The sequence below is a fragment of the Mya arenaria genome, chromosome 17 (assembly GCF_026914265.1).
Source record: "Mya arenaria isolate MELC-2E11 chromosome 17, ASM2691426v1".
NCBI lineage: Eukaryota > Metazoa > Mollusca > Bivalvia > Myida > Myidae > Mya > Mya arenaria.
In genome coordinates, this window is record NC_069138.1 from 17,433,493 (window position 1) to 17,458,357 (window position 24,865).

General features: G+C 35.0%; 2 protein-coding genes across 3 annotated transcripts; one reads left to right on the top strand and one right to left on the bottom strand.

The window, feature by feature from the left end:
• Positions 1–521: 521 nt before the first annotated feature.
• On the bottom strand, positions 522–3,307 carry LOC128224472 (uncharacterized). The gene has a single exon (XM_052934316.1). It carries the CDS (start codon positions 2,874–2,876, stop codon positions 2,250–2,252), a length of 627 nt encoding a protein of 208 aa, XP_052790276.1. The 5' UTR covers positions 2,877–3,307; the 3' UTR covers positions 522–2,249.
• An 819-nt stretch (positions 3,308–4,126) lies between these two features.
• Positions 4,127–24,715, top strand: LOC128224876 (mitochondrial-processing peptidase subunit alpha-like). Of its 2 annotated transcripts, none has more exons than XM_052934967.1 (14): positions 4,127–4,188; positions 5,191–5,323; positions 7,036–7,105; positions 8,241–8,320; positions 9,416–9,498; positions 10,123–10,225; positions 11,412–11,504; positions 12,330–12,494; positions 14,070–14,183; positions 14,514–14,725; positions 15,741–15,831; positions 17,056–17,118; positions 18,829–18,973; positions 23,127–24,715. In XM_052934967.1, exons 1-14 carry the CDS (start codon positions 4,133–4,135, stop codon positions 23,303–23,305), a joined length of 1,587 nt encoding a protein of 528 aa, XP_052790927.1. In that variant the 5' UTR covers positions 4,127–4,132; the 3' UTR covers positions 23,306–24,715. The 2 variants fall into 2 exon arrangements, with proteins under 2 accessions (XP_052790927.1, XP_052790928.1); XM_052934968.1 differs by having other exon boundaries at positions 4,134–4,188; positions 5,194–5,323.
• Positions 24,716–24,865: the final 150 nt, after the last annotated feature.

The following is a 24,865-nucleotide window of genomic DNA, read 5'->3' on the forward strand; positions in this document are numbered from 1 at the left end:
CTGAGTGCTGACAGGGGTTTTTGGGTAACTCACCAAAGAAAATTTTAACAATTTATAGTCCGAAATGGTGCATCTTGGGCGTATTTAAAACTGTTTTCCTATATTGAAATAAAAAGTAAACTTTTTAGCGCTGGCTGTGCCCCCCACCCCCCGTCCCCTCCCGTGGACCCGGAGGTACGTTTAGCATCATTGCTCTTGGGCCGTTCAGTGAAAACTTTCAACTTAGTGATTTTATTCCCAATTTTTAACCCTGAATGTTTTGAATACCCTCCATATTTCATCAAATTTATCCACATGCCTTTATTATCTTGATAATTTCTTGCTTATTTTTATATATCGGATATAAAAACATCATTTTGTCCAATAGTTGATCTTTTTCACGAAGATGCTTTACAAATACGACCCCTGGTGTACGAGAAAAGTTCTTATTGCAGTTGTATTTCTTAACGGAATTTAAATTTCATATCAAAATCTTTATTTCTGATTACATACGATTCAAGTAATAATATAACTTAAAAACATAAGCTTAAGCTCTTTATTTGTTATCTTATATACGATTAAACTATAAAATAACTTAAAAACAGAAGCAACTTCTATAATATGTACTTATATATCCCAAACACCATACCGAACGTTTCGGTACTTCCATACTTTCATGTGTCCGTCTGTCCAATCAAATACGTGCACTAAAAACATGCAACACTTGTTGAACAATTTCAAGTTAATCTGAAATAACAAAAGTCGTACGAATCGTCTTGAATTGATTTCCATACAGTTGTATCGTTGTCTTATTACATAAAAGGCGACCAATAAAGCTATGTCTAAGTGAAAAACGAATGTAACTCATTCACAATCTAAATTGTACCGAAATTAAAGCCATTCGTTCTTTTTCTGTGAATGGTCGTACGACTAGATTCACAAATTTGTACAACGCATTGGTAAAAATCAGCTATTATTCGTATGTGAATAGTCGTACGACTAGATTTACAAATTGTTACAACTATTTGATGAACATCAGCCATCATTCTTATGTGAATAGTCGTACGACTAGATTCACAAATTGGTACAACTAATTAATGAAAATCAGCCATCATTCGTATGTGAATAGTCGTACGACTAGATTCACAAATTGGTACAACTAATTAATGAAAATCAGCCATTCTTCGTATGTGAATAGTCGTACGACTAGATTTGCAAATTGATACAACTAATATAACTCTAAGCATATAAAAATCAAGCATGATTTCTATGTAAAATGGTCTTACGGCACAAAAATAAACCTACGACCAACAAAGTTTTGCTGTAAAAGTCTTTGAAAATTAAGGCAGTTATATGTCCTTTAATTTACAAACAAAATAAAACATACAGTTAAACAAGATAAAAAGACAACAATTGCAGAATAAGAGTTGATGCGCATCAATAGATCATTAGCAGTTTCCAAATATTTGCATATTTGTTTCTTTACAGACAAAACACACACATTTTAACACACCAGCAGACTTTGAATAAAACTAATGTTTGGTTTACCAAATAATATGAAGTATTTAAGTATATAACGGGCTATTCATTTGTTTGCAAAACCACCCATAATCGTGGTAAATTTAATTATATATTGTATCGAACAATTCAAAGTTTGCGATAAAATATGTTCTCATCTACATTTAGATTTTAGATTTCCAGTACAAATTTACACAATAAACGTTAACAGCGCTTAATGGTGTGATTATCACGTCTTTGGGAAAATTTGGTTAAAGGCCTAGTTTAATCCTCGTATAAATGCCCCCCCCCCCCCCCCACAAACCTATTGTACACAATTACACAATGTTTGTGTGTTGGTCTTAATCTAAATGCCTAATTGTCTTATTAGATCTCAGATCTGAATATCCTGCTGTGCAGTTTAAGGGATTTTATTATAGAAATGGACCCTAACTGGCCGTGAGCCAACAAACAAATAAACAGGAAATTGGCCCCTACTGTGAGATCAGTGCAATTAGCAGAAGATGCACAGCAGGGGATCGTCATGCCAAACATTCCTTAAACTAGGCCTTTAACATACGCTAAACTTCACTCTCAGGACTGAAATACGTCAAAGGCAGTTAATTCAGTTAGCACTAATTTGACCCTCAACATGCGATGCACACCTATTTCCAATGTTACGTAAACGATGAATCGGGTATAATAAGCTTAATGAAAGTCCTTAGCCAAGCGTCCAAATAAAAATAATGTAATCATCCTAAACGATGACGTCATCACGTGTCAACAATGGGCATTCCGGTAGTGTTCCACGGGTTCGTGTGCATCTTATTCGGTTTACTTCGTATGTTATCCGGATCTGGCGCATTTTTCATGATCGGCAAAGTGGCGCGAACCCACTCGGGATCTCGTTTCTTTAAGTTGGACATGTGCGTGTGCGTGTGGTAGAGTCTACTTGAAACCGTTTTCACTTGTTCCGGTGACAGCGAGCGGTAACTTGGAAACATCTCTTTCTTGAGCGGTTCCCGAAGCTGTGAGACGCACCGCCTATCCTCGGACGTTTTGCCTAATACACTAGACCGGCTTGATCTCGGCGACCGACTCGGGCTTAATAGTCTGTCAACGATTCCGTTCACCATGTGGCGGCTATAGTCCCGAAACGCCGGTGCCCGCGGCAGCATAAAGGGGTCTTGGTCACGGAAGCGGGAAATCTGGAGCGTCCGCCGTTTAAGATCCGAACTTTCCCGCGCTAAACGTAGCATGTCAAAATTCGGATAATCGGGTTCCTCGCGGCCCGTGTAACGTAACGGATAACCGCTATACAAGTAGCGTATGTCATTGTTCAGCACGTACTTGTGTGTGACGTGCATAGGATCGCCTTTCCCGCCAGTTTCGAACGGCATTTTGACGTTTGTTCGTTAGATATTACGACGGTGAAAATGAAAGTTTGAAAACGTCAATTTAATTTAAACCTCTAAAAATTAGTGCAAAAAAAATGAGATCATCCAACACGGTTCGAGCTCACACTTGTAATAAATCCGAATTAAAGAGTTTTCTATCTTTCCGTAAATCGTTATCACAAAAATAGAAACTTAATTGCAATCCATTTATCATTTTTTCACTTTCTTAACTGTCAATTGTAGCAATTTTCACAGTATCTTTAATTTTCATTAAATTCCACATCCACTGCCCACTATAAGGCCTTTGGCATGCTTAAACATTAAAAATACTTCATCGCTGGGCATAAACATATGTCTTTGTTAACGTATTGAAGATTAACTAGACGATTAATAGCATAATCTTTGTTTAATCCGTACTCATTTTAACCCCGTTGCTAGATGGATCTTATAGAACCGAAGATCGCTTACTGTTCAAACGGTCCTTTAGGGAGGAATGAATATCCAATATGCCGAACAATAAATCTTCGCCAGTGATACACTTCCAAATTTGAAACGAATCATTTGTTCGTGTTTTTTTTTCGGAAAACTAGCAGATTGATTGATTGAATGAAATACCAATTTATTTATTGATTGATTGGCTGATGAGTTTGGTTGATTGGTTGGTTGGCTATTTATTTATTTGTTTGTTTGTTTGTTTGTTTGTTCGTTCGTTCGTTCGTTCGTTCGTTCGTTCGTTCGTTCGAGCGTTCGAGCGTTCGTTCGTTGGATGGTTGATTGATTGATTGATTGATTGATTGATTGATTGATTGATTGATTGATTGATTGATTGATTGATAGGTTGGTAGGTTGCTAGGTAGGTAGGTTAGGTAGGTTAGGTAGGTGAGGGAGGGAGGCAGGCAGGCAGGCAGGCAGGCAGGCAGGCAGGCAGGCAGGCAGGCAGGCAGGCAGGCAGGCAGGCAGGCAGGCAGGCAGGCAGGCAGGCAGGCAGGCAGGCAGGCAGGCCGGTCGGTCGGTCGGTCGGTCGGTCGGTCGGTTGATTGACAAAATAAGAATAAAACATTTATTGAAGCATTTTAATGGTATATGTTTTTGGATGATGACGTCTACCACGCATCTATAAACAATGGTTTATAAGTGGTCTGTGCGAATGAAAACAAAGAAGGTTAATGAAAAAAGTACACGTGCATTTCATTTCTACTGTCCGGCCACAGTTTGACAATCCATCAAAATTAATGGTAGTATGTATCCTTTAAACAAAGATGGCGGCGTCCATGGTTAGGCATTTTGTTGGCCAAGGTTGTCGTAAATCCAGCAGGTGTATACATTTGTTTTACTTTTAAAAGTACCACGTTGTATTTGCGTACTGAAATACCTATTTCGAATTAAGATTTACTTGATTATGATCGCCAAGTTGTATGCACCGAAGGTTTAACTCAGATGTCACTTATTTTCGTGACTGTGTTCACTTTAAACTTATTTTTCTTGTTTCCATCGTTGTAAGATATGACACAGTAATTAATTGTAGCCTGAGAAGACTAAATGCAAAATAAATAATTCTTTATAACTCATTAGAACAAATCTCCATTTTTGAATTTATAAAATTTGGTAACTTCATTGCATCATTATTTTGATTCGTAATCAGGAAATTTCTAGTTGTATTGATAATCCGTAAAGGTACCAATCATCAGCAATTCTATTAATCTTTGAATCAGTGTTATTACTTTACTGATTCAAATTATAATTTTAGCTTGAATATTCAAGCAATCAGGTAGACTTAGGAGAGCTTTACTACCAGGGCCCTTTTACCAGTATACAAGGGCAAGGCTATCACTTTTTATGAAGAAAAAAGGGCTTTAAGTTTTGGGAAAAATTCTCAGTGTTCTTTCACAAACAATTTGGAAATGTCATAAAATATCAATAACACTCTAAATATATCACTCTGTTTGGAGTAAAAAAAACAGGGTGAGGCCTTTGCGCTCTAATTGGGTTAAAAAAAAACAGGGTGAGCCCTTGCGCTCTAATTCGGGTTAAAAAAAAACAGAGTGAGGCCTTGCGTTGTAATCGGGGTAAAATAACAGGGTGAGTGGCTCTAGCAGAAAAGGGTAAAAAGGCTCTGACAACTCACCCTTGCATCACACCTTGGTTTTGAATGTAAGCAACTTTAAGTCATTAACTCAGCAAATACATCATTTATAAAAAAAATATTACATTGAAACTTGAGACTTTATATATAATGGTACTCAACAATCCAACCTTCCTGAATAACCAAATTAGATAACACTATATTATAGATATTTATTATTACTTTTTCCTCAAGGAGAATTGGCAGAAAAGACTTCAGCAGTAAACCCAGCAGTGACAGTGTCCTATCCACACCGCTAACAAAGCCTCTGCCAAACTTCATACTTCCAAAATTTGCCACCAAAGATAGTGTCAGTCATGAAACAAAGGTAATTTGTTCCCTGAGCTAAAATTTAAGCTGTTTGAATAAAAAAAATCTCAGTAGGCCAACAATGTTGGACATGCTTTCAATGACTGTTAGCAAAATAAGATTAATTTGTTGAATAAGCATTTCAATAAAGAAAGACAATATTGTTTACAATTTCGATGTATATAATTCATCCACTTAATTGTTTCACTTTTGAACCTTAGTCTGTCAGACTCATAACCATATAGACTATTAGTCCAGTTCAAGTTCAGGTAGTCTAAGACTTTTGGTCTTCTTGGCCGGTATTCATTTCCTTTTATATGTTGATTTCCGAAAATCTTCATTGTCATTTTTAAAGATTTTAAGTGTTGTTGTTGTTGTTTTACATAAAAGATTGAACTTTGATTAAAGTCTTTGAAAAGGAAGCCTTTTTGACATAATCAAGATATCATATCAGTGTGACAGTCTTATGCATGAATTAGGAAACAGATTTAGGTTTGGAAATTACTTAAGATGTTTTATGATTACTGGCCCTTGGGTCATCATTTTAACCAATCTCAAGTCTGAGTTGTCAAGTGGCAAAAATGCAAATCTTCATTTCACTGTAACTTTTCTTCTAGTAGAGTATTGATACTGAAATGTGCTGAATTGTATTACTAGTTAAAACAGATATTATTTTTTGTAAAGTAAATGGAATAAAGATGATATTTGTAATTTTATGAAAGTGCTTTTTTGAGTCTTGAGTCTATACTCAGATGATAGACCTTTCATTATCGCGAACCCTAGGCTCTTGTTTACAAACAGTTTGAATATTTATTCAAAGGCTACAGAAACAAGCTCAGAAGTCACAACTGTAAATCTTCATTCCATTGTAAGATTTCGTTTAAACAGAGCACATATGCTGAATTTGGCTGAATTAGATTACTTTTTTGAAAGATCTGCTATCATTTGCATATATTTTGTAAAAGATGGAAGATGTTTTTTGGCTATTTAATAAAAATACCTTTTTAAGCTTTGAGTCAAGAAATTATCTTTCAAGTGCCATAGTATCATTATTTTGCTAAGCTATATATTTAAGTGTAATTAACTTTAGCCATTTTTAAATGAACCAAAAGTTGAGAAAGTAAATAAAATCAATGTGTTGTTGTTTTTGACATTTATACAGATTTAAGATTATTGAAGTGACAACTAAAATCCCTCATTGGAACGGGCAAAAAGGACTCCTGATTATTTTTCATTCAACTTGTTAAAGCTGCACTCTCACGGATAGACAGTTTTGTCTTCTTTTTTTAAAGTATCAGAATAAGCTGATGTTGGCATCATGCAGTGCCTTTAATTCAGAGTATTAGAGTAATAGAACTGATCTCAATTGATTGAAAAACTGCCGAAAATTTCATTTTTCTTTAAGTGTTGAAAAATTGTGATCTGATATTTTTTAACAGTCTTATATGACTGGTTTCCACACATTTACACAAAAATTGGCTCTTTCAAAGACAATAAATAAAATAAAGATGTCAAAACGGTCAATCTGTGAGAGTGCTGTTTTAATATAAACAAAAACACTTGCCAAAGCAGAGAGGGGAGGTGGAAGTTCTTGATTTGTTGATCAATGTGATATTGAGATTTAAGATGGTTTACTCACTTGTCTACCTTAGAAGTAGGGAAGTCTGGATATACCTTATTGTTTATCATATTGAGAATAGACATCCGTTATGCTTCACTACTCTATTGCAGATAACAACACTGGACAACGGATTAAAAGTTGCCTCCCTTCAGAAATTTGGTACTTCATGCACAGTTGGAGGTAATTGGATACAACAAAAAACTGAGACCGGATTTAAATTTGTTGAAATTATTCCACTTTTACTCGGAACTCCTTGGCCATTTTTATCGAAAACATCCTCGGATGTATATGGATGGGTTACATACTCAGAAATTGGTGTGTTTAAGTCCGCTGCAAGTACATGTAGGTCGCATAGTAATTTAATTTAGCAGTTAAACTTAATGACTTAAACTCTTGGGAGTCTTGATTATAATTGCAATAATACACTTCACGGGCAATCAATTAAAACTTAGATCAATAAATACAAGCTAAAACACTAAATCTAAATAATGATGTAATTAAAAAATTACGAACTTCTTCAACTGAAGTACGGGCAAACATCTGTGGTTGTTTTCAATAAAAATGGCCAGGGAGCTCCGAGTGATGCACTTTATTAGAACAAAAAAGTTATAAACTATATGATCGGTACATGACTGATTTATTTCTATCTTTGTCTTTCTTTTTATGAAAAAAGCAACTTTGAAATAGTGTCATAACATGAAGGCAGTCTCCCAATAACCTAATCGTTTGGCTTTAACTCAAAATTTATTCATGATCATTCACAAGATACTTAGTAAACGACTTAATGATGGCAATACATGGCCATGTGTGAAGAAAGGCCCATCACTCTTTTTAAAGCAATAATGAGTTATGTGGAGGCTGATTTAGAAAAACAGGTCTATCATTCTGTTAAATGGACTCTCTCACAGAATTTATGTAGGCAGCAATTCAAAGCCTTGTTCAAATTAAATTATTTTACACCAAACGATAATTGGAAGAAACTTATTTGAGCAGAAATTTGTAAATCCAAGCCTGAAATATTTTAATATAAAGAAAAGAAAGCTTTCCTTACTTACAGCCTTTTCTGTCACATTTTTTAAAAATCATTAATAATAGTGCTCTAATTTGAATTTTTGATGGCGCTTCATTATGGTAACAACCCTTTTGTTGACATTTCACACAAAATTATATTTTATTGATGTCTAAACCTATGAAGTCTAAACATATGAAATGTGAACGAGTCCCTTTCACTGTGGTCAATAAGAGCAGCTTTAAGGTGGTTTATATATTTAACCATATATATTGTCATATAATAATTATGGATTTTTACTTTCAGTCCTAATAGAGTCTGGCTCAAGGTTTGAGGTGAATTATCCAAGTGGAATTAACCACTTCCTCGAAAAGTTGGCTTTTCAGGTAATTTTTTTTATCAGTTTGCTCAGTCATGGTATTTAGATTCCATCTTAAACATGTGTTTCCGGTACAGATAGAAAAATCTAACCTGAGGGCACGCGTGTAAGCTTGGAGTGACTAGATTTATACTGCGCAATCCACCCTCGCATAGTTGGACTGCGTCACACTGGCTTACAATTAAAACTGTGCCTCACACTGGCTTACAATTTAAACACTCCGTCACACTGGCTTACAATTTAAACACTGCGTCACACTGACTTACAATTAAACACTGCGTCACACTGGCTTACAATTTAAACACTGCGTCACACTGGCTTACAATTTAAACTGTGCCTCACACTGGCTTACAATTTAAACACTGCGTCAATGGCTTACAATTTAAACACTGCGTCACACTGGCTTACAATTTAAACACTGCGTCACACTGGCTTACAATTTAAACACTGCGTCACACTGGCTTACAATTTAAACACTGCGTCACACTGGCTTACAATTTAAACACAGTGTCACACTGGCTTACAATTTAAACACTGCGTCACACTGGCTTACAATTTAAACACTGCGTCACTGGCTTACAATTAAAACACTGGGTCACACTGGCTTACAATGTAAACACTGCGTCACACTGGCTTACAATTTAAACACTGCGTCACACTGGCTAACAATTTAAACACTGCGTCACACTGGCTTACAATTTAAACACTGTGTCACACTGGCTTACAATTAAAACTGTGTGTCACACTGGCTTACAATTTAAACACTGCGTCACACTAACTTACAAGTTAAACTGTGTGTCACACTGGCTTACAATTTAAACACTGCGTCACTGGCTTACAATTAAAACACTGCGTCACACTGGCTTACGATTTAAACACTGTGTCACACTGGCTTACGATTTAAACTGTGCATCACACTGGCTTACCATTTTTACAAGGTGTCAAACTGGCTTCTAATTTAAACACTGTACAATTTAGACCATCGAGTACACTGGTACACAATTTAATTGCTGCAGCACATTGGGTTACAATTAATATAAGAAAAATCAATAGCTATTACTGTACACTGACATAAGTGTGATAATACTTGAATGTTTTGCAGAAAAGTGTGGAGTTTGCAGGTCGGGATGAAGTTAACCAGGCCCTGGAGAGTGTTGGTGGCATCATGGATTGCCAGACTACCAGGTGATTTGAAGTATTGCTTTTGGATCTTTAAAAACAAGATTTTTCTTTTGTCTTCCCAAAAATGACGAACAATAAGGAATTAAAGGCCTTCTACAGCCCATAAGTTGTTAAAGGACAAAATCTAAAAATGTTTAAAAATATCAATTTTTATTGAATTTTGAGGTTTTGCACTTTGGAAGGCCTTGAAGCCCCTTTAACCCTTTGCATGCTGGGTAAATTGTCGTCTGCTCAAAAATGTCGTCTGGTTTATTCTAAATTTCTTTCAATTTACTTAAAACTTAGGGGATATATTGACTGAATGGCAAACAGCTTGGAACCAGACCAGGCGCCGAGTTACTCGGTGTCTGGTCTGGTTCCAAGCTGTTTGCAAAGCCTTTAAAATTGCCATCAGCAGCCTAAGGGTTAAACTAATCAACAATCCCATCTGTACTTACAGAATATTGATTGGACATTGTATAATGATTGCATTAAGACTGGTCATGTTATTTTAAAAAAATGTCAAATTTGTCCTGCTTTTAATGGAGAAGTGTTACATTTTTATAAATGTTTATTCCTTTTCCTTCAAGCATGTAAGCCACTATCTGTCCAAACACTCATGGTCTTACATCTGTATATTGTTTCTAGGGACGTGTCGATTTATGCCACTACTGTAGACGCGACTGGAGTAGATACAGCCTTAAAAATTCTGTCAGAGGCAGTCCACAGGCCCATTATAGAAGAGCAACAGGTATGGACGTTCATCTTTCTCTGTCTGCCATTAAACAGTGGCCTAGCAAATGATGTATGTTGCATGTTTATAGTCTAGCTAATCTGATGCAAGGGTGAACTTTTCTCCAATTTAAGAGCTCTATCTTGTCTTGTTGCCAAACTTAGAGCTTTATCTTGTCTTGCTGTCAAATTTAGAGCTCTATCTTGTCTTGTTGTCAATTTTACAGTTGACAAGTTTAGAGCTTTTACTTGTTTTGTTGACAAACTTTGAGCTTTATCTTGTCAATTTAGGGCTTTAAACTGTCCTGTTGCCAATTAAGGGCTTTAAATTGTCCTGTTGCCAATTAAGGGCTTTAAATTGTCCTGTTTCAAATTTTAGAGCTTTAAATTGTCCTGTTTCCTATTTTAGAGCTTTAACTTGTTCTTTTGCCAATTTAGGGCTTTAACTTGTCCTGTTTCAAGTCTAAGAGCTTTAATTTGTCCTACTGCCAAATTTAGATAACAAACCTAATTAAGGCAACAAAATTAAAGAAACTGTTGCAAATGTATGATTTTTAGGTTTTGGATAGTTTGTGTATCAAGAGTATACAGGAATGACAACGTAATTACATGTAGACTAAAAACTGAACTAATTAAACATACATTTTATTAATCTTTTAAATAAAAACTTATTCAAACCAAAATGTTTCGCTTTTAAGTACACAACCAGGAAAGTCACTTGTAGTTTTAAAAAAACACACAAGCAGGATATTAATTTGAAAATAAACATCTCAATTCTGCTGTTCATGATATACAGGTCAGGTATCCTCCCATTGTTTATACCAGGGCTTCTAAAAACCGGCAATTTGCCGGTCTGGACAGATTTTGACCAAGCCAGACCGATTTCAGTTTCAAAAAGTGTAAAAAAAATCGGTCCGAAATTTTCTATTTTTTTTTGTAGTTTCGGTCCAAAACGACTAAGTCAGTAACTTTATACTAAGTTCTTTAGCAAGATGGTGACAAAAGCCGATAGGTTATAGAATTGTGCTCGGGTCTATTTCCAGAATTGTGCTCGGGTCTATTTCCAGGATAGAAACCAGTACAAAGATCCATTTTTGTCGGGTCATGATAAAGTACCTTTAGCTGGGATCAAACACAAAAAACTTCTTTCATAAGAGGCAGAGGCATATACCATAAAACCACTATCAGTTTCTCTGTATTTGCAGTTGGAGTTGATACGCCAGACCATTCAGTTTGAGATAGAATCACTGAGAATGACACTTCAGCCTGATGTTCTATTGAATGAGATGGTCTTTGCGGTGAGCTGAACTTTTTTTTAAACCCACCCAGGTTTTTATTTAATCTTTAAATATCTTTACAGATTGTTAAATTTCAGAGATTGTTAAATTTCAGAGATTGTAAAATTTCACAGATTGTTAAAATTCACAGATTGTAAAATTTCACAGATTGTTAAATTTCACAGATTGTTAAATTTCACAGATTGTTAAATTAATGTAAATGAAAATATGATTAGTGGAAAGGAACAATTCTTATTGCAATCAAAGGGTGGCATTTAGTATTCCTATTGTTGGTCCATCAGTGTTTCTGTCCGTTACAAAACTTTGTCTGCACAATAACTTGAGCAAGGTTTGAATCAGGACTTTCGTGGTAGGTTGCCCTAGACCAATAGACGACCCTGATTGTTTTTGTGGAACATATTTTTGTCTTATGAATTTGTTACTTTTGAATCAGTGTGCCATTGTCCTGTCCTTGAAATATGTGACTTTAAAAAGTCATGTGTTTTGACTGTAGATATTAAATTTGTATACTGTACAAGTTTAACAAAATAATTAGAATTAAGATGTAGGAAATAGCTCATTGAGCTATAAAGATTCATATCTCATGTTTAACATTGTATCGTTGTCAAAAAATATAATGTATTAACGTTTATTCTGTTACAAGAATGTCTGAATGCTTGACCTAGACCAATCTACTTTTATTATAAAAAGTAAGATTAAAACAATTGTCTTAAATGGACACTGATTTGTTATTGGGACATTCAATTTTGTGTGCAACGTATGTATTTTTACTTATAAATTACCAGTGTTGGAAATAGTTAAAAAAGAAGGAACTATTTATTTCAGGCAGCATACAGAAATAATTCACTGGGTCTACCAAAGATATGTCCCGTGGAAAATCTGGGCTTGATCACACCGCAGACACTGTACACATTTATGAACGGGTTCTATGATCCAAAGAGAATGGTGATTGCCGCAGTTGGCATTGAACATGAATCTCTTCTAGAAATGGTAATATACTTGCCTTTTTAAAATTGTATAGTTTAAGAATAATGATTCTGGTGTTTGAACAAGTTGGAATAAAACATTTTAATAGATTGGTGATAATGCTATTGTATTCACTATTGCTTTTATGCGTAATGTGTAATGACTAGGGATGCAAACAAATATTCGAATATTTGATCAAACGTTTGGTATTCGAATGTCAAAATCAGTATTCGAATATTCGATGATTTTTTGTTGAATAAATATTTTGCCTACAACTCTGTTGTTGTATTTAAAATTCGTTTGTCTTGTTTTTACGAGTGTCCCATAATGCCAGAGGTGTGAATATAATGACAATACACTATACACGCGTCATATGTCATTTAGGGACATATCGTCGGGTACTATAAAAAGACCCGTAAATTAACTGGCTGTAAGACAAGTGACACAAAAATCCAATTATTTTCGGTAAATTTAAATGCCTCTACCAATTAAGGACTAGTTCCCGGGTTGGTTTGGTTTTTCCATAGTTTTTTTTTAGTAGAGGTCAATCCCAGAACGAGGCTGCTTGTCCTACGGATAGACCCTCCATTGGCGTATAACACCAATTGACAAGAAATCCATCTAAGTTCATGTTGTTTACAAATATGAAGGCAAAGGAGTATAAATTTAAAAAATCCTTTGTTCATAATGTATTCCTTTTTTGTCTTTCTGAAATGAGGAATTTCAGAGGCTCATTTGGTGAAATTTGGGGTCCCCCGTACGTAGTGGTTACGACAAAGTAGAACTAAAATGTCCCGGCTATTACTTTAGCGAATATTATAATAGTTTACTTCAATTTTCAAAAGATGTAGTTTGGTAATCGAATATTCGAATGTTCGTTCGAAAGAATTACCGAATATTTGAATATCAATTTTGCCATTCGTTTGCATCCATAGTAATGGCTATTGTCTTAAATTTAGTTTAAACTTTTTTTTTTTCTTTTTTTTTTTGCAACAATTGTGAAACAAGTTACCACAACATTATATAAATCAGTCTTTTTGGCACTGTGTTAAGCGAGAGTGTGGTCTTGTGCTGTGGGGGAAACCAGAGTACCAAACCCACCTGTCCGGCTTGGTGACCACAAACCAAACTCACATGCACCCAAGCCAGGAATCGAACCCGGGTTGCCTAGGTGAGGAGCGATTTTGCTAACCGGACAACCTGAATATAAAAGGCACTGGCACCCTTGGCATTAAGAAATCAGTATTTAGTGGCATATCTATAGAAAAAAATCGTAAGTCAACTTTTTTAATGTCAACAAGGGATGTAACTAGTTCTGTTTCTCTCAGTGAAGTATTTGATGGGTTATGCCCCTTTATCAGAAAAGAAAAATTCAGTGGACATATATTTGTTCAGTGAAAGATCGCAATTGAGACAGAAAAGAGACAGACATTGCCAACTGCCAGTGATGGAATCTGTCTGCTCAATACAGCAGACATGGAAAAATTGTTTCAAATTTGCTTTCTTCTTCCTAAATACTAAACACAGTATCTTGTGTTTTCACCTGGTATATAGTATGTATTATCTATAGTTAAATTCGGTATTTTTCTAACACCACAGGTACAGAGGCAATTTGTGGAGAAGAAGCCCATCTGGATTGAAGACTCGAGTCTTGTTGAGCCCGGCAAGGGAAGAGATGAATCCATCGCTCAATATACTGGAGGGCTTGTGAAGGTATGTACATGTATGGTGGTTATATCTTGTGTGTTGTCTTCATTATATACAGGCATGTAAGATTGAAAAATTGAAAAGTCATGTATTTAAAACCAGGCAAGGGAAGATATGAATTCCTAGGTTAATAAACAGGAGGCCTAGGGCCATGATAAGGAACAGTCTTAAGTCCGAGGGCAGACATTTTACAATATAAATTTGGTGAACCAATATGGAAAATATGGGGTCACCGAGTCCTGGACCAATGGCATTGCGTCATTTATGTTGGAGGCGTGATATAATTGCTTATCCTCATTTCATTTGACTAGTATATTATCTTATTCTTACCTTCAGGAGCAAGCAGACCTATCAGAACTAAACCTCTCAGCTATGCCGATGCCGGACCTCGCCCATATTACCCTTGGTCTAGAGAGCTGCTCCCCTAACGACCCTGATTTTGTCCCCTTTTGTGTCCTCAACATGCTGCTAGGAGGGGGCGGGTCCTTCTCAGCTGGGGGGCCAGGAAAAGGGATGTACTCACGATTGTACTTGAATGTATTGAACAGGTACAGAAGTCCCATTTATGACTGTTTGCTGTGTGACACATACTGTAGTGGCAGTGTTTGCTGTGTGACACATACTGTAGTGGCAGTGTTTGCTGTGTGACACATACTGTAGTGGCAGTGTTTGCTGTGTGACACATACTGTAGTGGCAGTGTTTGCTGTGTGACACATACTGTAGTGGCAGTGTTTGCTGTGTGACACATACTGTAGTGGCAGTGATTTTTTTGGTGCAATTTACTGCCTTCTAAAGGCTGTTTCCCCTTGTGAAAAAATGTCCATTTTCCCCAAAATTTTATATTTTTTTGCCAATTTGATTAATGTAGATTATGTTAATGAATAAAAAAAAGCAATGAATTTCTTGAAATACAAACAAAATCTTGACAATTCTTACTCTTTCACAGCATAATGTATGCGTAAAAAAGTTAGAACATGTATACTTACCATTATATTAGCTATTTTGGCCTGATTTTGTATTTTTCCCAAAGTCAACTTTTTTTCCCAATTTAAAAGGCAAAGGCGGTAAAAATAATTCCAAAAAAAATCACAGAATGGTATACCTTTTATTTAAGGCATTCTATAGGTACATGTAATTTTCACAGATATATACAGCAGCTTGGGAAGGAGTGTCATGCATAACATTCATGCTCTTGCCTCGAAGGTCAAAGTGAAGGTCAAAGTCACATTAAAAGGTCAATTATCTAGCAATCTAATAAGGCCAAATTAGAGTCATTTGTAATGTTCCTGTGACAGCTCTTTTAAGATATATTTAAATGAAGCAAACGTAAATTAACATAACCAATCTTTAATTTTGTAATAGAATTTGACAAATTTAGAATGCCATTGCCAGTTTGAAAATAAATAATTTTTAGTCTTTTGTTTAACAAGATTTATCACATGTTCAACAAACTATGACAATGTTGAGGGGATGTTACTGCATCCATGTGTTTTGAACAAATATCCTATAGCTCTTAAAATTGCCATACTGTATAATACTAGGGCTGAAATCATCTGTTTCAGACATCACTGGATTGAGAATGCCACAGCGTTTAACCAGGTGTTTGAAGATACAGGACTTTTCTACATATACGCAAGCTCTCATCCCTCAAAGGTAAGAAATGAATCGTATCTATTGTGGATAATTAGTTTAATTGTATTTTATTGTGTATATATATTATACGCACATCATACAAACTAATTCGACAACTATTATTATTATACAATTGGGTTGTGCCACAAATTATAACAGCATTGGAAAATGGCCCTCTCCGCCATTGTGGATAAATGTTGATTTCGAAGTCTGTAAGTTGGCAAAATTGTCCTAAATTTCATGGTTATCGTTATTTTATTGACATTTCAAAGCATTATAGAAAGAGAAAGTCAATTAAACAGCGAAGCAATTACTGCAACTTGTTGAGACCATTAGTTCATCCATTGGGAAATGCAACCATGCACTTGTTTGTATTCATTAAATATAAACCTGTTTTTGATCAACTGATTGTTTGATTGCATTGGCGACTCAGGTCAATTGCTCAGTTCAGGGGCCATGATTACGAACTGTCTCAAGTCCAAGTCTAGACTCTCAGTCAGAAAAGCTTTTTTTATGAAGGAACAAAAAATCATATTGATTCCATTTCTCTTACAAAAATATATGTAAAAAAACAGTACAACACTCAAATAGTAGTATATTTTAGCAAATTTCACCATCAATGCTTTGCTAGAAGTAAAGTTACAATGAAATTGAGTTTTGTCATAATGAGTCTTGAGTCTGAACTCAGACTTGAGACTGTTCATAATCACTGCCCCTGGTGTCCTTTTTGGTTTAGACGTATTTTACTGAGTTTAAATATTCATGCTATGAACGGTAGAAATAAACTCAATAAGTTTTCGCCTTGTCCTGGTATCTTCATTTGAGAAGACAGCAGTAGATTGAACAGCCTCATGGGTGAGAGGTAGACACCTTTACCACCACAAGAATTGGAAGACCTCTCTCACCCATTATTGTATAGCTGTTGGTGAAGATTGGGCGAAATGAAGTTTAACTAACTTGCTCCGTTTACACAAACACTGCTATATTTACATCTATCACTGGCAATGAATGAACAGTTAGCATAATCAGACCTTGGATCAGAGGGTCTGGGGATTGATCCCAACTTAGAGTGTTGTTCATGATTATAATGTTTCCCTCAGGAATTGTAAATGGCTCTTAATCGCATATAAATACATATGAGAATTTTTAACTGTATATATGTTCATCGCTATAAAAAGCTCTATAAAGCTCATATATATTTCTTGTTCCTCATAGCGACATTAAGTATAAAATCTTACCTTTAAGGTACGAGATTTGGTCCAAGTAATTGGTGAAGAGTTGGTCAACACGTCTGGTAACATGAATATGGTAAGTGAAGAATGTGTTTTACTTCAGAGCCTTGGGCCCCAATTTCCCAAAATATCTAAGATTCTTCAGAGTGAAACTTAACAAGCTTTAGTTTATTTATTTGTTTAGCCCAATAAAATACTTCTACTTGATTTTACACAAACTGAAACCCTAGTCTACTGTGATTATAGTTGAACTATCTTCCATAAATAAACATACTTCTTTAAAATGATATTACACAAATTAAACCGAAGCAATAATATTGTGCCGAGTTTGATTCTGTTATAAGGGACTTTAGATTCTTTGAAAAATTTGGGCATTTTGGTGTTCTACTCAATAACAGTGTACATTTACTGTCTTTAAAATAACAACCTCCTCTTTAGCCAGGGGCAGGTCAAATTCCCGACGGGCTAGTTAGAAATATTTCCTGTCAGCCTGATCGGGAAAGTAAAAATAATGGTAGGAAATAAAATTGGAAATCTTAATCGAAGATACATGGACCGCTAGCTTTTTCATGAAGCAGTCACAAAAATTGATGAAGATGTATGCAATATTGACTGGTTTATAAATTAAATAACTTATCATGACTTGTGTAAACAACTGCTTTTGTTTCTACTAGCATTTTAACAAGTCTCTTTGTTCCATTTTATTAATAAATTTGCGACCTTCACATTTGATAATGGTGAAGACAATAAGGAAAAATTGATGAATTGGCCAGATCCCAAGGTGACCCTATATAATTTTGCTATCGTTTGACTGTATACTGTTTTTGACTTGCTGATTATTAATATTTAAACTAAATGAATGAAAATACATAACTTAGATGAAATTATCTCAGTTTTGATTAAATAGGCCCAAACTTCTTTTATTTGCATGACTGTTACCTCATGCTTACAAATAATAGGGCATCATTTGATAATGTAGTGTACTAGTTTTTGACCAAAATATAACCAAAGATGTGTGAGTTGCATTCTGACTTTTTCTCTGGCTGGAAAAAATTATCAAGTTTCACACTTATGTCACATATTCATAAATCAAAATATTCTCGGAGGGGTGTGTGACTAATGACATCACATGTGGAATTGTATATAGAACATGAGGAACCCCCCCCCCCCCCCCCCAAAAAAAAAAATAAAAAAAAAAATAAAATAAAATATTGTTCAACAATGACAGTCATGGTTTTCAGTGAATGTAAACACACAAACTTGACCAATTTTTTTTAAAAAAACAACAACATTTTTAACTGGAAAAGAATACGGGTGAGGATGCATAAATTAACAGGTAATTCCACAGGCTCCCTATGCATTTCTACACCCTGGGTACAACAGGCATCCAAAATTCACATACTCAGTGCTTCAGCTAGATACGTGGATAGATTTATTTCCACAATGAGTGCTTAACATGGACAATCAAAACAACATGTACAGTAAATATAAAAAATTACATACTTGCAAATATGAATGGTCCATGCCTTGCACACCCTTATTGCAATTGAGGTCTTTAGCAGGCCACAATAGCAGGGGGGAGATCCAACTGCCTTTTTTCTGGCCCCTGTGCCTTTTTATTACACCCTGCTTTGCCCTTTTGTTTGCCAGAGACGCCTTTGATGATTATAAGTATATTTCCAGTGTTTTTGGTGGGGAAAAAATTTCCAACCTGAGAGCACGCACATAAGCCGGTTCCATAAGCCATATCTTGCAACCTGTTGTTATTTTATTATTTTGTCTCCAGGATGAGTTGGAACGTGCCAAAGTTCAGCTGCAGTCGATGTTGATGATGAATCTTGAACAAAAGCCAGCAGAGTTTGAAGATATTGGTCGTCAAGTTCTATCTGTGGGTCATAGAAAACCTCCACAATACTACTATGATGCCATAGGTGAGGAGCATTCTTATTTTACAACTACAAATTTAATTCAGCTTGATTATGAAGACAGCTGAAAGTTGATATGATTCATTCTTTAGTCAGTTTCTAGTGTTTCTTTTTGACTGAAAATGAGACTGAAATTTGACACCATTCACAATCCCAAAAAGTATACATTTTAACCCAAAATTGGACTCAAAATCCACAATCCCAAAAATAATAATATTTGTTTCTGTTGACTCTAAAGGGACTAGACATTAGATAAAATTGAAAAAAAAGAGAGAAAATTGTCAAAATTTTACATAAATTGCTATGATTGTGTACACAACCCATTGAATCTTACTTACTGATGTATCTCATTGCTAACAACTAGGGATGCAAACGAATATTCGAATATTCGATCGAACGTTTAATATTCGAATAGCAAAATTGGTATTCGAATATTCGATGCTTTTTGTTTGGTAAATATAATAATAAACCTTTTTCCTACATCTGTGCTGTTGTATATATTAGCATGTCTTTACAACGATTGGCCCCTAAATGCCAGAGGCGTGACGTGATGACACTATACCGGTACACGCGTCATATGTTAATTAGGGACACATAGTCGGAGACTATAAACAGTACCCGTAATTTTACAAAAACTGGCTATAAGACAAGTGGCATCAAACAACTTTCAATTATTTTCGGTAAATTCTAATGACCATTATTGGATAATAAACGGAATCGGCAACCAAAGTGGTGTCATGGCTGTCAATTAAGCTGTGCAGTATTGCTCAAATCGCCGTAATGATATGGATGACATGTGCTAGTTATATGCTGTTTTCCATGTTTCGATATAACATTCGTGCTTTGAAATGTAACTGTATAGAATAGCAATTTAGGTCATTGTTATACAATAGATGGGTCAAAATTCAGGGTTATTTTCGTTTTATTATTTATCTAATTTCCGAGTAGGTTTGGTGTTTTCATAGTTATATTTAGTAGATGTCAATCCCAGAACGAGGCCGCTCGTCCTACAGAACGACCCGTTGGTGCATCATGACATTCAACCAGGCATTTACGATCTTCGCCTTTTTCAGTGGCTATTGCTTTTGTTCGATATTTTTGTAAATGGGGAATTTCATTGCCAATGTTTGGAAAAATCAGGGTCCTTCGCGTATACCGGCTACAACGAAGAAGGGTTAAAATGCCCCGGCTATTACTAAAGCAAACAATAAAAGTTGTTTACTACATTTCTTACACATTCATATTGGTAATCGAATATTCGAATATTCGATCGAAAGAATCAACGAATATTCGAATATCAATTTTGCCATTCGTTTGCATCCCTACTAACAACACATTACACATTGTATCTTTCACAGTCTTATGTGTTTTTTTCCAGTTTGAAATTTACTGGGTTTGTTAATCCCAGTCAAATTAAAAATATTGTTGGTATCTGTACTAGTCACGCGACTTTCTCATGCTAGTATTGTTATGTATAAATGCATTCCTAATCTCATCAAATTCTGTATCTGAAAGCACCATTTCTTTTTTCCTTAGTTGAAATATACTATCGTTAATTCATTATTTTGGGCATTTTGTCGCTGTTTTCACATTTCTAAAGGGCCCTTTCCCCATTCACTAATAGTTGGAAAAAATGCTGGTGTCCAATTAAGAAGCTAGTATAAGGGTTATTTTTGAGAGGCCGATGAGAGAGTCTTACTTTATCAAAGTTCTAACCTTTTTAAACAGTTTAGATCCTTTTACCTTACATTTTACAATGATTGGAGGTTGCGAATGGCGACACATTTAATTCTACTGAATGATTTACAAGTATGAAGGGAAATATGCCTGGTCATTTATGTTGATGTATTGTCGGTTGTGTTGATATCTGGTCCCTTATGTTCTTATGTGGCCACTCCTGTCGATGTCTGGTCGTTTATGTTGATATATTGATTATGTTTATATATTGGTATATCTGGTCACTCATGTTGTAATGTGGTCACTCTTGTTGACATCTGGTCACTAGTGTTGAAATATTGTCAGTCATGTTGTTAATTGTGTTGGTACCTGGATACTCATGTTGATATCTGGCCACTGGTGTTGATATCAAGCCACTTGTGTTGATATCTGGCCACTGGTGTTGATATCAAGCCGCTTGTGTTGATATCAAGCCACTTGTGTTGATATCAAGCCACTTGTGTTTATATCAAACCACTTGTGTTGATATCAAGCCTCTTGTGTTTATATCAAACCACTTGTGTTGATATCAAGCCACTTGTGTTTATATCAAACCACTTGTGTTGATATCAAGCCACTTGTGTTGATATCAAACCACTTGTGTTGATATCAAGCCACTTGTGTTGATATCAAGCCACTTGTGTTGATATCAAGCCTCTTGTGTTGATATCAAGCCTCTTGTGTTGATATCAAGCCTCTTGTGTTTATATCAAACCACTTGTGTTGATATCAAGCCACTTGTGTTGATATCAAGCCACTTGTAATAATATCTGGTCATTTGTGTTGATATCAAGCCACTTGTGTTGATATCAAGCCACTTTATTATATCTGGTCACTTGTGTTGATATCTGCCCTCTCATGTTGATTTCATTAACAATATTTAGTTCTACAAGGTAATCTAGTGTATACTGGCCTTTACGAATTATGTTCATACAAATATGATTGATTCATTTTATTTAAGTCTACTAAAAGAAATAAACATCATGTTTTTCATGTTTTGTTAACAAAAATATCAACCTTACTTAACAATTCTGCGTTTATCAATAAACAAAAATGGACTGCTTCAGCTGGCTGCCTATTGAACAGTTTATGTCAATGTTTGCTGACAAAAACAGTTTTTTTTATCAATATGTCTTGAATAGCTATTATTTGCTAATTTATTTAATAAGCTTGTATGCCCTGTTTGCATAATAGTTAATTTTTATTTTAAAAACTAAGTTTGTTTGCAGAATTACTGGCAACATTTTATATGGTAGCTCGAACATTAGTCTAAAGGTAAATCATTGATCAACCAAACTTGTTTGTTTCGGAGAAAAGCAATGAAGTTATTGTCAAAGCTGTGGTGTTAACGTAGTCTTGCAAACATTGAAACTTGGCCAAAGTTTAAGAGAACATTCAAGATATTTGAATGAAACTTGAGATAATATGCGTATGTACATTATAAACTGCTGCGCTATGCTTCATTGTGTATCATGGGCGATTTGGCGAGGAAAATCTCGTAATTATGAATAACAAATGAGGCATTTTCATTGCAACCACAAGGTACCTGCAATGTGGAAATATGCACAGACACTCATACTTATGTTACGCAAATAGAAAACGTATTCTTGTGAAAGGTCAAATTGAACTCAAACTGCCTTGTCAAATTTTTTTTTTATTTAAACAGCTGCTTAGACCACTTGACTGCGGAGACAACTGACAATACAGGGTTATTGAAGAGTATTTGAAGCAATGTAAATAATACAAGCGTTCATATCTTGTTTAATTAATAGCAACTGGGCCATAAATTCCCCAGTTAAGAAATGTAAACATAACGCTTATAATGTTTTACTCAGTACACAAATCATATGGTCTTTTTTTTTTATCAACTTAGTCAAATGAGCACAATTATGGATAAAAATAAATGTTGCATCAACTTTATTATGTGTCTTTCATGTCTTATAGATACTTTTGTATTAAAAATACTTGTATTTTTCTTTAAATTTGACTATGAAAATTTTAAGAATTTGACTTAGGTTAAGAAATGGCTTTAAATATTTTATGAACTCATGTGACTTAATCACTTGTTCAATGTCAGGCCACTCTTTCTCTCCCTTATTTTGGGGAAAGGGGGACAGCCCTGTTAGAGGGGGATTTTGAACAAATTGGGGAATTTCAAAATTAAATTCTTTCTAAATTGATTATGATAACTCTTCCTTTTTTACCTTAAACTTGTATCAAAATAATTCCACATTCCTTAACACACATATATCTACACAACTGTATTCGTTTGAAGTTCAATAGTTTTTTTTATATAATATTTTAAAACTTGCTCCATATATCCTGAGGAGGGTGGGGGGGGGGGGGCTTTTTACTCTTGAAATTACATAAAAGATACTCAAAAAGCGTAGATTGGTGACCCTGGATGTGAACTCAATCATACCTTCACCTTTTAATTTTTCAGGGGCAGTAACTGCGGAAGACATGAAACGCATTGCTGACAGAATGCTGTTGTCAAAACCTGCGGTGGCTGCGTACGGTGAAATATCCAAACTGCCTGACCTTGACACTGTGCAAAAAGTCCTTCTGGGCGAGAAGAATAAGAAATTTAAATCTTTCTCTTCTTTGTTCGGAAAATCATAGACCGCCTGGATTAGAAATTATGGTTTCTTTTTGAAAAAGTGAAATTCAGTCTGGAGCAGTTGGTCAGCACTGAAAGGATGCTGAAAATTTTGAAGGAGCTAAGCAGAAAAGTATATACATGATTGTATGACATTAAATCATGAAAAAATCATGAATGTTAAATTATGGAAGAAATAACGGTCAGATTATATATCTTAAAACAAATGATTTAGGTGGAATTGTCATAGACAAACATTGCCAAGGTTATAAATATGTTAATAGTGATAAGAAAATAAACACCTCCTAAAATAATGATAAAAAGTATCGTTGGACCATTTATCAAAATTCCTTTTTTTTTTACAAAAAAAACCCACATGTAATGAGGCTTTGTGCTTTGTCAGGCTATGACAACATCATTTAACTATTAGGTGAAAGAGAAATTGAAATTTATGGAAAAAATGTGTTTTTCCATGAATATTGATTTATTCCTTACATTAAAATTGCATTTTAAGCTCATTTGTTTTTGATTTATTTTTTAAAGGTATGTGCTTATGTTTGCAAAGGCACATAACTCTGTCTTTTATCATTTTTGAGTAATGCCCCTTATTTAATTTAAAACCAGACCAGGTAAGCGTTGACATTCATTGCGGTGCTCTTGTTAAATCATGTCTGACAATATTCTTTCATCACAATGGTTAATGTGTTCAAAGTTCACTGTTATATATCACAGTTTGTTTTACATGATTTATGTTAAGTTCATTTTTTATCAGTGAAAATACACCATATGATACTGAAAAATCCATGTAAGGCTACTGTTGTTCTCTGATTCTTATTATGCTATTGCCATGTGTTGAGTGCAGCGGTTAACAACTCGTATTTTGTGTGTTGAGTGCTGCGTTTTACAACTGATATTTAATGTGTTGAGTGCTGCATTATTTTACAACTGATATTTCATGTGTTGAGTGCTGCGTTTTAAAACTGATATTTCATTTAAAAGTTTTTACAATATGGACGAATGAATCAATAACGTATGCCTTTTCACTGTTTCATGTGTTTTCATGAAGGATTATGATGTCATTGATTTACTAGTTTTATTTCCAGAACAGGAATTCTGTGAGATTTTATGTTTATTTGCAGTTTTGTAGGTAAATCATAAGGTTAAAAAATGAATGAAGGATGCACATTTAAAAGAAATATAATGATAGGACGCTTTTCTGGCGACCTGTTTCTCATCTCGTTCGGTGATTAAACATGCATCCGCCTTGACAGTACGCAGTCTCAACTGACTTTTAACCACCAAACATGATACGATGCTGGATGTCAGAAAAATGTGCTATCATAATATCTTCCATATATCAACAGGCACTATTCTTGTTTTATTATTTTTTGAGTGATAATAAATGCCAGAAAAATGCAATCTCTTCTCTGCACTTCAATCATATACACATATATCAGTAGTTGTCCATATCAGTAGTTGTCCACAAAGGCCTCGTTTACAGGGGTGGTGTGTAAGCTTATTTATACTCACACTCGGGCCTTGCCCATTCGGCGAGAGCTCCGTTAAGATTGTTAGTCATTTTA